The 17,179-nt window shown below is 42.7% G+C and overlaps 1 protein-coding gene across 5 annotated transcripts in view; it reads left to right on the top strand.

Annotated features, from left to right (window-relative positions):
- Positions 1 to 17,179, top strand: part of ULK4 (unc-51 like kinase 4) — a 307,020-nt gene that overhangs the window by 89,589 nt on the left and 200,252 nt on the right. For all 5 annotated transcript variants that reach the window (XM_037030547.1, XM_037030549.1, XM_037030551.1 and 2 more), the window contains exons 23-29: positions 599 to 732; positions 2,521 to 2,642; positions 2,789 to 2,845; positions 9,470 to 9,521; positions 9,624 to 9,718; positions 15,518 to 15,569; positions 15,666 to 15,810. In XM_037030547.1, the coding sequence (XP_036886442.1) occupies positions 599 to 732; positions 2,521 to 2,642; positions 2,789 to 2,845; positions 9,470 to 9,521; positions 9,624 to 9,718; positions 15,518 to 15,569; positions 15,666 to 15,810 (657 nt within the window). The remainder of the gene's footprint in view (positions 1 to 598; positions 733 to 2,520; positions 2,643 to 2,788; positions 2,846 to 9,469; positions 9,522 to 9,623; positions 9,719 to 15,517; positions 15,570 to 15,665; positions 15,811 to 17,179) is intronic.

The following is a 17,179-nucleotide window of genomic DNA, read 5'->3' as shown; positions in this document are numbered from 1 at the left end:
CCCGGTTCTGGGGTAGAAACGGTTCAGAAATTGACGATAAATGAATGCCAGTGATTTAAAGAAGAAATCTGTTTATTAAAAGGCAGATATCAAACATAAAACTACTGGACAAAAGGACATGTGAATTCCAGTGTGGGAATGAAACTCTTTCTTTGGGTGTATGTGTGTGATTTACTAGAGGAACCGGAATTCATCTGACCGGTCTGGAGTTCTGAGCAAGTTCATTGCTAGCGGTGCCAAAGTGCAGACAACCTGTGGTTCTGCTGTGAATCTTTGAAACACCAAGAACCCTCTTCTGTCCAGATGTGTTCGTTTGCATTTCACCGTCATGTGGGGACATGGTTTCTTTTCACAGGCCAAGGGTACTTACTATTTTGTAATACACGGCAGACGTATCAGTTGTCTTCTTTCCCTTCTGCATAAATGTCTAGATTTTTCGGAGGCAAAAATGGACTGTGCCCGACAAGTTGCCACAAATCTTAACGTCAGCCCGACTGGGTCTGTGCTCCCGGGAGGCACTTGCCTTGGTGGCGTTTTCAGACTCCACTATCCGGTCTTTCCTCACTCCAGGTAATCTGTTGCACTCTTCTGTGTGTAGGCTGGTGATGTACATCGAGAGAGACAGCAGGAAGACCTCTCCAGGCAAGGAGCAGCAAAGCGGCAACGAGTACCTGTCCAAGTGCCTGGGCCTTCTCGTCCGTCACGTCGTGCAGGAGCTGCCGCGGGTCCTGGGTAAATGGGAGCCCCAGCCGCAGGCCCCTGGCTGCTTACCTTCCCCTGACGTGGCTTGCAGGCTTCACGTCGCCTTTAGTCTTGTGCTGGCCTGTTACTGCAGGCGAGTGCAGTGACACTTCTTCCTGAATGTGCAGTTTCAAGATTCACCTGTGCCTCGTCTGTTTTCCTAATGACTGTGCCTCAGTGACAGGACGGAGGCAGCGAGCCGGCTAGAGGTGGTGTTCAGGTGTCATTGGCGGCAAACGGGTGATTTTGGAAAAGTGATCAAAGCAAAGCATTTTAACTGCTTAACATTGGCCATATGCTATTTATCTTGGGAACTTGCCTCAAGATTTCTCTCTGCTTAATTCTGGATAAAAATATTTTCCCTTCAGATGAGAGCCACACATTTATTATTGTTAAAAGAATTTAAAAATGCATAAGCATTAACATTTAACATTAAGGACTTTTGATTAACATTTGACAATTTCTTTAGTTTGAAAAGTTTAAAATAAAAATATCTAATAGTGATTTGTGAAGGCTGTTTAGTACAGCAGAAATTAAAGTAAATCTAAGGCATGTGTACATTTAGTTGAAATCCCATTCCATGCTTTTTCAGCAGATGTAGCATTAAGCCAGAAACATTTCAAATGTTAAATTGATCCAATCCACTATAGTAAAATATACTTAGACTTTGAAATTCATAATAGTAAATCGAAATGATGAAAATATCTCCATGGCTGACTGACATGCCTTTTAACTTCTTACTGATACTTGGGGAGATTTTCATGCCTGTTAATGATTGAAAGTAGAGCATTTCAAGATTTATTTATTTTTGTCGATCATTTTCTTTTTATTGTTTCTCTGTTACAGTTGTTCCAATTTTTGCCCCTCTCTCCCCCTCCACCCATCCCACCCCGCCGCTCCCTCTGTTGTCCATGTCTGTGGGTCATTCATACTTGTTCTTTGAATAGTCCCTTCTCCTTCTGCCCACGCTTTATTTTAGATAGCCTTCCTTTAACCTTCAGTCTGAAGGCCATGGTCTGTCTGGTTAATTGGTAGCTGAGTTTCTTATTAGTAAACTCATTATTTCTTAAGGACATGATGATAAGATTCAGATATCCATGACACAAATTTTATTTATTGTTGGACTCATCATCCAGCAAGAACTTTTATGAATCAATCAATTTTTATTCCCATCTATTCTATTTTTATGTATTTTTTAAGATGTTATTTATTTATCTTTAGAGGGGAAGGGGAGGAGAGAGGGAGAGAATATCAATGTGTGGTTGCCTCTCATGGGTCCCCTGATGGGAACTGGCCTGCAACCCAGGCATGTGCCCTGACTGGGAAATCGAACCGCAATCATGTGGTTCGCAGACCCGTGTTCAATCCACTGAGCTACACCAGCCACAGCCCATTTATTCTATTTTTAAAAATTGTGATCTATAGTCAGTTCACTTATTTTTCTGTTTATCAAAGTAATAGGTGCTTATGCTTTAAAATTTGGAAAATACCAAAACAAGGAAGAAAAACTATTTTTAGAAACACCACTCTACCATAATATTTATACATTCGATGTTAAATTTCTGGAGGAGAGATTGCGTTTCTATCTATTCTGCCCCAGAAGCCACAGCCTTGCGTTGCAGTCCCGATATTTGTGAGTCAATAACAGAGCTTCTGTCTACTTCGTTGGTGTGGAGAGGCATTCCCTGAGCAACCCCACTAGGTCTCCAGCCATGACCGGGGGTCCCTAAGTGTCTGTAGTCTTTAACCTTCATGTGCGCTCCGGCATGTGCTCCACAGGTGACATTCTCAACGCCTTGGCTAACGTGTCTGGTCGTAAACACCCGTCAACGGTCCAAGCGAAGCAGCTGAAGATGTGTCTCCCGCTGATGCCCATAGTGCTTCACCTTGTCACCTCTCAGGTGCGACCTTACTGAGAGAGGAATAGTAGAGCGATGTCTCCCTTCTTTGTAAACTGCAATGCACCAGCCCAGACAAAACATATTTAGCTTTTGTCCCCTTGTACGTGGCTTGCAGGATGTAATTGATGGAAACTCTCATCACACAGGTGTTTCGACCTCAAGTCGTCACGGAAGAGTTCCTTTTCAGTTATGGAACTATTCTTGTGAGTAATACTGAATTTTTCATGTCCCTGATAAAAATGTGGCTGTCTCTACTGTTTGTGGAATTGGTGTCAGAATGAGGTAGTTTAAAAATTCTTGTTGATATTTATTTGTCTCTAGGGATGTGACCTTTTTATACATTTATCTGTTGATGATAATAAAATGTGACATTTGGAGAAAAATACATTTCCTCCTGGTAATGTATTTTGTTCTCAGACAGCCCCAAGTAGGGTAGATAAGTCCATAGAACACACTTTTATTGATTTTGGTGTTAAACATCATGAAAAAANACCTCAAGTCGTCACGGAAGAGTTCCTTTTCAGTTATGGAACTATTCTTGTGAGTAATACTGAATTTTTCATGTCCCTGATAAAAATGTGGCTGTCTCTACTGTTTGTGGAATTGGTGTCAGAATGAGGTAGTTTAAAAATTCTTGTTGATATTTATTTGTCTCTAGGGATGTGACCTTTTTATACATTTATCTGTTGATGATTATAAAATGTGACATTTGGAGAAAAATACATTTCCTCCTGGTAATGTATTTTGTTCTCAGACAGGGTAGGGTAGATAAGTCCATAGAACACACTTTTATTGATTTTGGTGTTAAACATCATGAAAAAGTTTAAAGTAATAAAACTGGTGAAAATGTTGTGCTGCAAATACATTATCATCATTATTCACCTTGGCTTACATTCTCCAATTATGTGTAATTTCTTAATAGGATGGCATGTCTCTAAGTAAAGCTCAGTTTAACTTTTTTTAAAATTTAATTTTGGTGAGATGGGTAGCGGTGAAAAACAAATCATTATGCTATCTGCTATCTTTCATTACAGCTTTTGCTCACAGAACATCGTCCTTCTCTTCACACAGAGGCTCATGAATTATGCCACCTTTCCTCCTTGCCTGGCACGGTTACAGCGTATATCACTGATAACACGGGGAGCTATTCAAAGGGAAAAGCAACGACATTTGTCACGCAGCATCTCCAGTCGTTCTTTGATGTTTATAATAAACACTGCACTGAGATTTTGAAAATGCCGCAGAGGCATCTAGTTAAAATGAAGGAAACATCTCAGTGTTATTGTTACTTTGGAATATAAAAAAGTGATTGTCACCCAGAATTAGGACATTGTTCTTTAGAAGGTCCATCATGGGGCGAGGAGGGCTGTTTCGAAATACAGAGGGTGAGCGCAGGGCGCCAACTCTGAGTACAATGTGCTCAGGCAACGCGGTGGGGGGCCTTTTGTTCTCAGTTTCAAATCTGTATCATCGTAGTGCCCAGAATCCAGATTCTATAAAGTACGTAATTTTTTTATACACTCATGAGTTTGCAAATTATTAGAATTTTGTTGGCTACCTACTTTAATTTGCTTTTCAACCCGCTTTTAAGTACACAATGGGTGTCATTTTAGCATGACTGAGTTCTGCATTTGCAATTCCATTGCACGGCATATGAGTGCCTGAAAATAGTAAATTTGCTTGTGGAGCTCACTTTGGGATATTGTGGCAGAGGGTTTGCTTGGGATAGGTAGAATCGTCCTGTGTTCATTGTCTTCCATTTTTCTGCATGGAGTACTCTTCTCTGCCCATGTTAACTGAGTGCATTTTGGGTTTTCAAGGAACTGCCCAGTGTCTCCAACATAAAGGTCTTCATGGATGTTCAGGAATCCCATAGCTGGGTTTTAGGGAGAACCCCTCTGCTCCCTGTGATTCAGAGACAAGGGGAGGCCGAGAGGTGGAAGGGCCTCCTCACGGGGCCCCAGGCCTGGGTGTGCTCTGTGTGGCTGAGGGGTGTTCTGCAGGGACTTCCTCACGTAGGCCCGTTTAGGGGATGGAAACTACCTGACCCAGTCCGAAGATAATTATGATGTGGGAAAATTTTCATCAGTTTTTTTTCCTTATAATGTCACTCCCTCAAGTAGAGGGAGTTTAGGCAAATATAGTGGAAAAGGTCTTTTAGCGCTCTCCAGGTCATTTTCCTAGTTTGAATCATGGCCAGTCCCAGAAATGTTTTGTTATTTTTCTGATCACATCTGTCCTTTGGCCCTAGCTGCGTGGTCACTTCTCTCATACTCAGTGTTGGTGGTTGATGACATACTAGTAAAAGGGGGAGAAGTATTGACTAAAATCAAGGACCTGGGTTCCGTTACCTACACAGCTCTTGTGTACGTTATTATGAACTGTTGGGGGTTGGGCACTGCTTCTATGAGTTGATTTACAATCTATCCAGAAGGCACCGAAGATGCCATTTGAGTTGGTGGCACCCTGCTGATGCTATGAGGTGTAGTCAGCTCTCCAACATTCCACAGCCTCTTAGAAATCCGCAGTGCAGGTTGGCCAGTGACAGCCTCTTGACTTTTCTGCTTTCAGAGAATTCTTTTTAATTTTGTGTAAAGAAAAGTTTCCTAAACTTGTTAGAGAGGTTTTGTTTTTGGTCCGTTTTGGGCAGCATGGCTATAAATGTTCTGTGGAGCCGGCCATGGAATGACCTTGAGACGCTGTCCGGAGCACAGTGCACCTCTGTCCTGGTGGCTCGTTCCACTCACACGCGGATGCTGGTGTTTGGAAAGCCTTGTTGGTCTATCTGGAGGTAAAGAGCATTTCTGTGTTTTTCAAGATTTATCTTTTGAGTCGCTACTGTACTATGGCAGGTCTATTATCTTTTTACATTTTATTTTTATTTATTTTTTAAAGATTTTATTTACCTTTAGAAGGGAAGGGAAGGAGAGAGGGAGAGAAATATCAATGTATGGTTGCTTCTCATGCATCCCCTGCTGGGAACTGGCCTGCAACCCAGGCATGTGCCCTGACTGGGATTTGAATCCACGGTCGTGTGGTTCGCAGGCCCGAGCTCAATCCACTGAGCTACACCAGCCAGGTATCTTTTTATATTTTAAAAACATGTCTTCATTTGAAGGATTCAAGCTTGGGCCACCTTCAGCAGCTCTATCCAGTGGCAGCAACTTGCTGCCAAGAACCTCCTGAGCTTCTTTCTGGTCAAACAGCTCTGCAGGGGCTGTTGGCCTGCCCCAGGTGGGCGGGGAGACAGCAGGCAAGGTTGGCGTGATCGCCATTCGTTAGAGGGGTCCTGAGGGAGAAGGCTGGGGGGAGGGGCTTTGAAGTCGTGCTTCCCGTTGACTTCCGTTTCTAGACTCGCATTAGAGCATGGTTTGCCTCTTTGACCTGTAGACATCTTTTATTTTTTAGGTAGAAAAATTCAGGATACTTCTTATATATGGAGGCATGAGTATAGACTTAACTCTCTCCCCTCTCTCCCCACCAAGAAAAAGGAAATGGGTGTCTTCTTATGTTTTAAAGAGGCTGGTATTTGGAAACAAGATGGCAGGGTACCCATAAACCATTATGGAGCTTCCAATGGCTCCAGGCAGGACAGGAGTACGCAGCTGATAATTGTTGTTGTCGCTTCTCATCGGCAGAGGCGTGGTGTCCTCGTACCTGTTTCCCTCTCCAATAAAATAAAGGACCTGTGGGTACTTTTAGCATTTGAGCATCTGCGCAAGTGCGGTGGGCACTTCTGTGGTGGTTACTGTGCATTTGGGGCCTCCGCTGCATCGGGCTGGGGAAGAGGAAGCCATGACAGTGAGGAAGTGTGTTCAGGAACTCATGATGTGTGTCAGCCTGACGCTCGCTGTGTTTCCTGTGTCCTTTTGAAAATGCTCCTGATTAATGAGCCGAGGAAGAGAACTTTTTTGTGTTTGTTCTTAAGTTCTGGCCTCGCTAGTTTATAACAGTGTGATGGTTGTGTAGTGATTATAGTTGTCCTACAAAAAGGTGTCACAAGTCAAATTTTCAAATAAAAGGGGAACAAAAGAAATGATAAAATGCTAATGGAGTTTCATGTAAGAATATAATGATACTCTTCATCGTTCATGAATCTTTACTTCCTCCAGGCACTGAGATAGTTATGAAAAGAAAAGACGTACTTCCTGCCCTCTGCAGATTTTCATTTTAAGTGAATATTGCCCTGTTGATTGATTTTTGACCTCACTTAGAGTAAACAAGGAAGAGAGAGTGCACTCTTTATATTTTAAAGAGCATGCTATATAATTATTCATTGCCGCACAAGTGTTCTCGTTGAATTTTTCTCCTTGTTCTCTAAGCCTTGAGTTTATATACTCAGTTTGATCTAGGAATGTATTCTCAGCTTCGTCGAAGTAGTTCTCAAGGACACCCAGTAGCACGGGCCTGCCTTCGAGGCACCGCCTTCCATTTTCACTTTGGGGGGGCCGTGTTCTTCCCCGCACTCCCTCACACACAGCGAGCCCATCTGTGGGGTGGGTGTCCCTCCTTGTAGCTTCTCTAGTAGAACTCCCAGCTTTGAAGCTTGGGTACATTGGGATTTTCCATACCAATATATCATTGGTAAATCAATGAAACATTAAGGAGGGGTTTTATAAAATCAAACAGGGGAAGTATAAGGAAGAAAGTAAGTTAAGAGAAGCCTATAGTTTCACCCTCTAGATAACCGTGATTGACATTAAAAAGGAAGCAAATTAATATATGTTAGAAAATTCCAACAGTTCAGGAGGGTGGAAAATGGGAAGTGAAAACACCACCCCACCTCGGCGTTTCCTCTCCCCAAAGGGAACCTCTGCTGGCGGGTCCTGTGACTTCCTCCTCAAAGCTTTTGTTCGCCTCTGTTTGTGTATCATCTGTCTATTCTTTTAAAAATTAAACAGGAAAGATCCGGTTGTAAACATGTTCAGTCTGATGTTTTTCAGTCATCCTTGGACATTTATGTGGGTTTAAGTCAAAAGATATGTCCCTATGCATTTTTAATTCAGCACCAACTTCATAGTTAGTAAGCAAAAATTAGGTGTTCATCTTAAAGTTTTATGAAATTATTTCACCCAAATTATCATGGAGAGTTTACATTGCTTTGTAAATTTACTGCATTGCTTCTTTCTTTAGTTGAGTTATAGACTGAAAAAAAGGAATTCAGGATGTTCCATATTTTCACTTTGAAGTAAGAACATATGTCTTATTTTAAGATTTCCTCTTACTTTACAGGCAATTTGTGCTTATTTAGATCATAAAATGTATGGTTTTTAAAAAAATGTAGAAACTTACAGTGTGATTTGAGGAAAATAAAATCATCCATTACTCCACACCCAAAGACCCCCACAGCCAACATGCTTTTCTGCCTTGCGTTTTTATTCATATATGCACTTACGTGTAGAAAAGCTTCACATACACATTACATGTCTACATGGGACATACACTGACACATATGGTTGAGATGATGCTGCATGTTTGCAGATTTGTATTGTCTTTTTTCCATTTAATGTTGTAAGTATTTTCCTATACCTTAGTCTTTTTTCATATTTTAATGGTTACATATTGTCCTGTTTGTGTGAACCATGTAAAGTTTGATAATCAGTAAAGTTCAAGAATAACCAAACAATCAACATACTATTTAGGGGCAAATGTGGTAAAACTATTGTAAACTGTCAGGAAAATGGTAAGTTTGTGATCGTGGTTATCTCTGGAGGAGTGACAGGCAGGTGGGGTGGGGGATGCTCGGGCAAAGAATTGGGGGCGTCTTAGTTCTTAGCTTGATTGGCGGGTTTCAGGATTTTCTTTGTTCTTTAAAACAAACAAAATGTATACATATGTTCTTTTGCATATGTTGTATATATTACATATATTCTTTCATATTCACCAAATGTTTTAAGAAAAACCGCTGGACTATGGTTGACTCATTTTCTACTCCAACCTAATTGCTTACTTATTTTTTTATTCCAAGGTCATCTTATATTTTATTTGCTACCCTATTACCACATATGACACGCGTATTGCTTTGGAAGCGGAGTACGAACTCCGGTGCAGCATCTCTGCCTGTGCCTAGCCCAGCGCTCAGCCCAGCGCTCAGCCCAGCACAGGCAGTCAGCACTGCGTTCGGGTCATGCTCACAGGTGCCTCTTCTGTCTGGGACACTCACCTGCCCGAGGACAGGAAGGTCACCCAGGGAGCTCACAGCCTAGCTGGCCAGGCCTGCCTTTCAATCAGTGTTTGGGGTCATCCCTCAAGGAGGCGTGAGCTTTGTGTACAGGCTGAGGGAGTTGGGTTGGGGTCAGAGGCATCTAGGAGGGACTGGGAATTGGTAAATTTGAAGACTGGCCTTGAACTTACGGCTGCGTCATGATGCAGTTGGTGCTCCTGGTGGCTTGGGCTTGACCTTCCTTTGAGACGACTGCTTCACCTGATGAGGGGCCGTTCTCAGTAACTTCCAAGAGCATGAGCGAGTGCGGCTGTTACTGGAAATGGTTATGTAGCATGTCGGTTGGATTATCTTCACTCTTGCAGGTTGTCCTTCCTGGACTTACATTGCTATTGAGTTTATTCCAGCATAAATCTTATTGATAGTGTTATTAATATTTATATGTTTAAAAATGATGATAGTTTATGATGTATATGTACTGTTTCATGGGATCATATTTTAAAACTATGATTGTAGTGTTCACAGTATGTATGTAGTACAATATTTAACGCCTTTCATGCGTTATTTCATTAAGTATGGTAGGGGGTTTGGGGGCAAAACAATACCTATGTGTTATTTCAGAGTTAGTTTGAGATCTCCATTTACTAGTATTTTTATTTTTTAGAGTCATATTAAATCGGTGGACTCAGGAGAAACTAACATAGAAGGAGCTGTAGGTGAGTGGATGCTAGGACATTTTGCATCCATTATTGAGGTACTTTGACATTGTGATTTTAAACATGTACGTAAACAGCTATATTGATTAACTGTCTTTTCAGGACTGGCAGCATCGGAAGAATTTATCAAGATCTCGTTGTCGGCTTTTGAAGCAATAATACAGTATCCTGTTTTATTGAAAGACTATTGCTCTACGGTCAGTTCTGGCAGCTTTTAAAAAATACACCTTTGCATTTACTTGGGAATTCTGCATACCGTAGAGATCTGAGTACAAGTATATGCGTCCATCGTGATTTACTTACTTTTGATAGACATGAGGCTGTTTCTAGTTCGGGGCCTTTACAGATAGCGCTATGCATGTTCTCGTGTATGTATTTTGCTCCACTTAAGCATGTGTTACTTTTAGGGTGCGTAATTAGTGGTTACAGGATACATGTAAACTCAGCTTGTGCACAGAGGTGGCACCGGGTGACGTCCACCCTGGCAGCACGGCATCTGATCCCATCTTCCCGACTCCTGTTGTTTCGCTCTTTGTAATGGATGCCCACGTAGCAGTATTTCAGCATAGTTTTACATTTTTGTGTGATCCAGACTATGAATGAGGCTGAGTGGTTTTTCAAAAGTTTGGTGACCATTTGGGGTACTCTTTTATGACGTGCTTATTCGAGTCCATTTTAAAAATATTTTTAATCGCGTTTTAAATACTCATTTGCATAAAGAAGTTCATAATATTTTCTTGCCATCTATTTTTAGTGTCTTTTTAATCTAATATCTCCTTTCATATGTTTGCCATTTATCGTTCCTTTTTTAATCTTTCCTTATAATCTGACTAGAGGTTATTTTTAGTTTTATTAACTTTATCAAAGAGCCAGTCAGTTTTTTCCCTGTTTTTCTTTGCTTGGGTTTGCTGGTGGCAAACTCCTTGATAAAGTCATTGTTTCTTGAGCGAGATTTTGTCTGGGTGTTAAATTCTAGGCTAACGGTTCTTTTTGTTATGGTTTAGTATTGTGAAGATTTTAATGCATTACCCTGTGTTCTGAATTGTAGCCATTGAGAGTTGAGCTGGTGGTCTGTTTTTTTTTTCCTGTGAAAATAATCTTTGTTTTTCCCCCTCTCTTTAAGGAGTTTTTGGAGGGGTGAACAGGGAGGATCTTTGGTTTTCTGTAGATGCGATGTGATTTAACTAAATGTAACCTTTTGTTTATTCTGCATAGGATTCTCTGTGCCTCTTGAGTCTGTGGATTGTTTTTTTCCATAGTTTCTGGAAAATGCTCAGCTTTCTCTCTGCTTATTCTCTCTCGGTCTCCTTCAGTGGCTCAGATCGCAGGTGCATTGGACTTTCTCACTGTATTTTCTCTATGTCCTGTCTTTTATTTCACTCAGGGTTATATTCCAGATAATTTTGTTTTTATTTTGGATAATTCTATTTCTGCCTTCTCTGTCCTCCAGGTTGGTGCTAAATATAGCCATTGCATTATTTTTTCATGTGTAGAAGTTTTCTTATCAGTGGAAATTCTGCCTGTCTGTTTTTTTTGTCTACTATATTGCTGTTTATAATTTTCTGCCCCCTGTATGATGTATTTCCCAGTGTGTGGTTTATTCATTCACGTTTGAAGGATTTTGTTGTTTTACACTAGGTACAATAACTCCAATATCAGAAGACTGCCATGTGCTGTGGTGTCTATTGTAACTTGCTCCTGTCCAAATCGGCATGTGTTCTTGGAGACCTTACCAGTATTCGCTGCTTGTGGTCACAGGCATTCCCTGAAGCCTGGTGTGCCTGTTTCCTACCACAAGAGGCTTCGTGTTCGTCCGGGGCTCCGTCAGTCAGGGCCGCCTTGGACTAAGGGCACTAATGGGTGCCCATTTTGCAAATCCCTGAGACTGTAGTCTGAGATTGTAGCTTCCCAGGGCAGCCTTCCCAGCCTTTCCCAGGAGGGTGAGTGTATGTGGAGGTGTCAGTGATTAGGCCTGGTTCCCCTTGCTCTGAGTGTGTGATCCCCACTCCTCTGTGCCCTGCTCAGTGTTGGAGACTCATAGAACTCCGAGTGCTGGGGAGACCTGCACTCAGGCCCCTGTCTCTCGCCCTAGCGGGCCCTCCTGGAGCCCGATGTTTGTATCATTGGTAAGTGCCTCCAGGGCACAGCCAATGAATGGTGCTAAGATAATTGAGTCCCAGTTTCCTTTCCATCACTATTGGTTTCCTGTGCATTTCCCTTCATTTCAATTAGTTTAGCCTTCATTTGTTCCTCTAATTTGTGACTAAAATCAACCAAGTCTGTGAGCATCCTGATCACCAGTATTTTGAACTGTGTATCTGAAAGGTTGGCTATTTCTTGGTCACTTAGAATTATAGGCTCTGGAGCTTTGAGCTGTTCTTGAGTCATGATGTTTGGTCTGTTCGCACCTGTTATGTATGAGGGGCAGAGCCTTAGGTGTTCACCTGGGGGGGCGACCCAGTCACTGGGTTGTGATACGGTCTGGCTGAATGGTTCGTTGTTGTCGGACTTCCGTACAATTCAATATTCTGTGTTTTGGCTGCGTTTTTGTTACTAAAACTTTGTTGTCTTTAAACTTAGTTGTGGGAGGGGGCACCGTGTTTCCACCTATGCCTCCATCTTGGATGGAAGTCCCTGGTGCCAAGATAATTGCACACAAATGCTAATTCTGAGAGTTGAATTCTGCTCCATTCTCCAGTTGAGGCTTTCGTTCAGAAATATGGTCTGTAAATTTTCTCATTGTCTTTTTGGACCTTAAGTGTTTTTAAGACTTTGTTCTCTTCTATTTTATCTGGCATTTTAAAAATTGTTTCCATCCGGAGAGTTAATTCAACAGTACCCACTATCCAAGGAGCCCTGTTCACTGTGGCCACTTTCCGGGTAATGATTTCTCAGTCTTCTCTTGAGATAGTGTTTGCTTCAGCATTGCTTACTGACTCTTCTCTAACGAGCAGTAACCCGATGATAATTTTTTTTGACCCAGCAGTTACAAATATCTGTACTTACCTTTAAATAGACATTTAGTAGTTTATTTTCTAATCAGGAAATTGAAACTATAGTGTGTGTTGTGAGAGCGGTTTCATGGCAACTCCTGGGCTTCATGAAAGTGTCTTTTTAGTGCACTAACTCAGGGGACATCCTCTAATTACCACTTCTTCGTCATGGCCGGAGCACAGGAAGTTGAGGATTCAGCACCCCCAGGAGCAGAATGTTGTTTGAACCGTTAGCACAGCCTGTGTTCGAGGTCGCTGGTCGAAACTTGATTATATGGAAGTGGTTACATGCATTTAATTCTTGCTGAGCGTAAGTGCTTAACTGAAATTTTTTCCCCAGAGTTTAGACTATTTAGTGCTTCAGAGTGCGAAGTGATCAGTGTGGCCTATGGAGAAGTTAGAAATACGATAATAATTTGATTGGGACAGAGAATTTGTTCCATTGGTGGTGGTGTCAATATATGTTATAATAGGAAATGGAAAAATAAAGGTGATTCTTTATCAGAAAATTCTGGTAATAACATACATAAGTCACCTACAGTTTCTTTAACTTAAAGGAATAAGCTAAGTCATTTGTGAGTTTTTAAAAGAAGGGTGGAGGCTAATAAACACTGAGTAGTTTAACTTTAAGTAAACCAAATTTTTGAACTCATCCTAAGAGGCGATGAGGACGCAGAACAAACGTAACCCTCAGACTTCTGGCGGGAGTGTAGGCTGGCCCAGCGACTTGGAAACACTGTTTGGGAGTGGCTACTGAAGTTGCTAAATGTAAGCTCATTTTTTGCAAAGTTACCTGCTGTGAATGACCATACCTGTTTACCTATCAATGGATCATTGGCGTAGACTTGCGTTCATTCTGTGTGTTTTCTATAGCTACTGTGACAAATTACCATAAATGTAGTGCCTGGAAATAGCACAGAGTTATTATTGTCTTCCATCAGGGTGCAGACTGGGTCTCTGGGGCTGCAATCGGGATGTGCAATACCTGTGCATTGTTTGGAGGCTCTGAGGGGAAAAGCTGTTTCTTCACCTTGTCTCGCTTCCAGGGGCTGCCTTCATTCCCTGGCTCACAGCCCCCTCAAATTTGCCAGTCTGACCCCCGCTTTTGTTGACACATCTCCTTTTCTGACTCTGACCCTCCCGTCTCCTTCTTACAAGGACTTTGGGCTATTACACTGGGCCCACCTGTATAACCCAGGACGGACACCTCACCTCCCGATTTTAACCTAATCATCAGGCCTGCGAACCCCCTTCTACTGTGTCAGGCACCAGGTCAGCAGGTTCCAAGGACTGGTGTGTGGGCATCTATCGTCGTTCTACCACGGATTCCTGTTTTTATCATTTTGTGCTCAAATGACACCAGATTTGGCCAGTGTAAACCCTCTCAAGTTGGCCCGTGTGTCCTTGTGACACGCCCCAACCCTCTTTTGAGCTATTCTTTACTTTCTGGCACAGCGAGATACCCTGGCCTGGCCCTGGAATGAGTCCTTTCTCTGAGGAGCCCTGGATCCCTTCACTGGGAAATGGCGTTGGAGACCAGGGCTGTAACTGTGCGTCTGTCTCCTGAGATGTCTTAGCTTCTAGGCCCTTCCAGGAAACTGGGACATCTATGCATGCATATACACATGTGACCACACACGTATAACCCACTCATATGCATGCTTATATATCGTGCACGTACATGCATGCAACATATTTTGAAATGAATTCACACGTGTCCTCAAGCCTAACCCACCCCCGCACAGTTCTCTCTTGCTGTCCCCCAGCCATAGTTGTGTGTCCCTTCCTCCTCTGGGAAAATTCTGGTCTCTAACAACATCAGCACATTTTCTCATGTGCTTAGTCCTAACACATCAGAAATTGTTACAGAATTGCTTCACCTAGACCAGTACAGAAATGAACGTAATGATATGAACTGAGATAAGTGAGCCTTTAGTGTGAAATTTATGTTTATGTGGTCGGTTCTCCTGAGCCAGGCTGTGCTTACTGTTGGCTGTAACTGTAAGTTTCCGAGTCTAGTATTCTCGCTCACGTCCTTGTTTGGTGTCCCCTCTTGTCTTTGGGTTTCCATAGGAATTCCTTCCTCCAGCCCGTACCTTGCAGCTCCCTCAGTTGTAATCCTGTGTTATTGTACAGGAGGCTTGTCAGTGTGGTGGGTGAGGTGTGGGGTGCTCTACCTGCGCAGGGCGTCATTTCATTGGCTTGGCCAGCAGGGCGGTGGTGTTGGGCTGGGAACCTTCTCCTGCCTTCTTATCAGGGTAGAGAGGGCAAGTACACTTTTAGGATTAGGAATGAATTCAGTTGTAAACAATAGGAATTTTGTTTATGGTTGTCAAAATAGCTCATCCAATGAGGTAATAGATATCAAAATTAGACTGGGAAGGGGGTTTGTCCTTTCTTCATTGTCCATTTGTATTTAGGGGAAAAACTTGCTTTTTTGGAGGTTTCAAACCATAGTTGATTATGCTCTGCCTGATATTACTAGTAAATCATAGAGGTGGTTTGTAAGTGGATTTACATCTTTTGCATTTATTTCTAAAAGTACCTAAGAGTACCTTGTCATAGTTCTTCAGCATATTTGACAAAAACCCTTGGATCGCATGTCTCCTTTCCCCCAACATTTTGATTGTTGTTTATCTTAAACTTGAGTGATGATCACCAGCTTATATACATTAGTCTGACAGTTTAATGCCAACCCACGCCAATTGGATTTTGCATTATATTACTAAAGTTCCTTTCACGAACCCTGCAGGTTTTGATTAATTACTGTTTTGATGATCATGATGTCACTTTGACCTGAGGACTTTTTCAGAGTTAAGTCAGCTTGATGGTTTATTGAAGGTCAGGCAGATTTGAAATCCAGGATAAATTAGCTGTTGATTTTTCTCCCCGACTCCTTTGATTAGTGATTCTGTCCATGGGGGGAAAAGCGTGGACAGTGCTTATTGCCAGTTTTGTGCTCATTGAGATTTGAACCAAGTCTTCAATGTCTTTTCTTTTCAGGTTGTAGATTATATCCTGCCCCCCTTGGTCTCCTTGGTTCAAAGTCAAAATGGTAAGTGACCATGTCAGCCCGAGTCCCAGCAGGCACAGCTTCTGTCTTCACTCTGTCTCCTCGCAGTCACACGCCCGGCATTCTTTTCTTTTCAAGTGGAATGGAGACTCTTCAGCTTGCGGTTGCTCTCAGAAACTGCCTCCCTGCTGGTGAGCCAGGAGGCTGGGGACGGCAGGAAGGAGGCGGGTGTCGATGTGGACAGCAACCTTCTGGCTCTCATCAGAGATGGCTTACTTCCCCAGTGAGTACCACGCAGTGCACGCACACGGGGACGGGTGGGCTATCCAGGATGCTTCTGTCGGATTAGATGCAATGATGCGTTGGTGTCTCCGTGTCCTTATATTCACGTCCACATGCTCGTGTGCTCCTTGTAAGAGAGGTTAGAAACAGAGGCAGTAACCTGCATAGGGCCCTGGATAATCTCAGTCCGTCTTGCAAAATATCCATTAGGAGCTTTTTCTGTGTTCTGGAGGCACCCGACTTTGAGGTTAGGCAGAGTTAAAGCTGTTTGTGGCTCCAGGGGTGACATGTATTATTCAAGGTCACCATGATTAGAGTACTGAGAGATGAAATTGGGAGTTTTCTGGGCCCTACTCAGAAATCATAGAGGTGGAAATCTTCTTCCTTCCCAAACTCTTGTAATGGAAACTAAGTTTAGGTAAAAACAGGATTTTTTTTTGGAGGGGTTTCATGGAACAGGTAGTAAGTATATGCATTACCAGAAAGGAGTTATCTTTTCATCACTCACGCAGAACACGGGGATGACCATGGAGATCTAACTCATGCTGTTGGTGCAGTAGCATGCTGCACAGGCTTGGGGCCGAGGGGTAGTGGGCTGTCCCGTGTAGCTGGGGTGTGCAGTGGGCTGTCCGGTGTGGCCGAGGTGTGCAGTGGGCTAGGCCAGCCTGGGTTGTGTCCGTGTGCTCTGTGAAGCTTACGCAGTGATGAAGTCTCCTACCGATCGATGTGTTCCTCAGAGTGGATCCTCATCGTAGAGGGGCGTGTGACTGTGTGTGACTGTGTGTGTGTGCTTTGTGCTTATGTGGGTGAATATGACTTCGTACCTCATGTCATGGGATTAATTCATGCCATTGGTGCCGTCTGACACTTCTATATGTAATCACATGCTTCTTTCTGACAATAACATGCCTAAAAATGGGGTTTCGTGTAAAATGTGGTTTTTGAAAGGTGCATGTTACATGTCTCCCATCCAACAGCTTTCAGAGAAGCATCTTTTAGGACCCGAGATATCCCTGCACCAAAGGGACAGGGTTTCCTCCAACAGGACTTCACAGTTTAGTAATAGCTGCCGGTACCCATGCGAATTTGCAATGAAATTTCTTGCTACCTGAAGTTCTCCCAGGTTTGGGAGAGTGCGTAAAATGAAAAGTATTACATCTGTAGTTGAGTGTTTCTGTTTTATTTACTTGTGCTGGAATAAATAACACACACTTCCTCTAGTGGGCATCTTTACCTTTTCTAGAGGTGAGGAAGTAAAGAGGGAAATACGAATGTCAGCCGCGCGGCAACTCAAGAACAAAAGCAGTGTAGACGACTGGAGGTTTTTAGGGAGCAACTGGACATGCCCTTCGGATGACAGCAGGGCATTT

Source organism: Sturnira hondurensis, unplaced genomic scaffold, assembly GCF_014824575.4.
Source record: "Sturnira hondurensis isolate 20B ecotype Veracruz unplaced genomic scaffold, ASM1482457v3 Scaffold0020787, whole genome shotgun sequence".
NCBI lineage: Eukaryota > Metazoa > Chordata > Mammalia > Chiroptera > Phyllostomidae > Sturnira > Sturnira hondurensis.
Note: the sequence above shows the minus strand (reverse complement) of the source record. Positions and strands in the feature narration are given on the sequence as shown.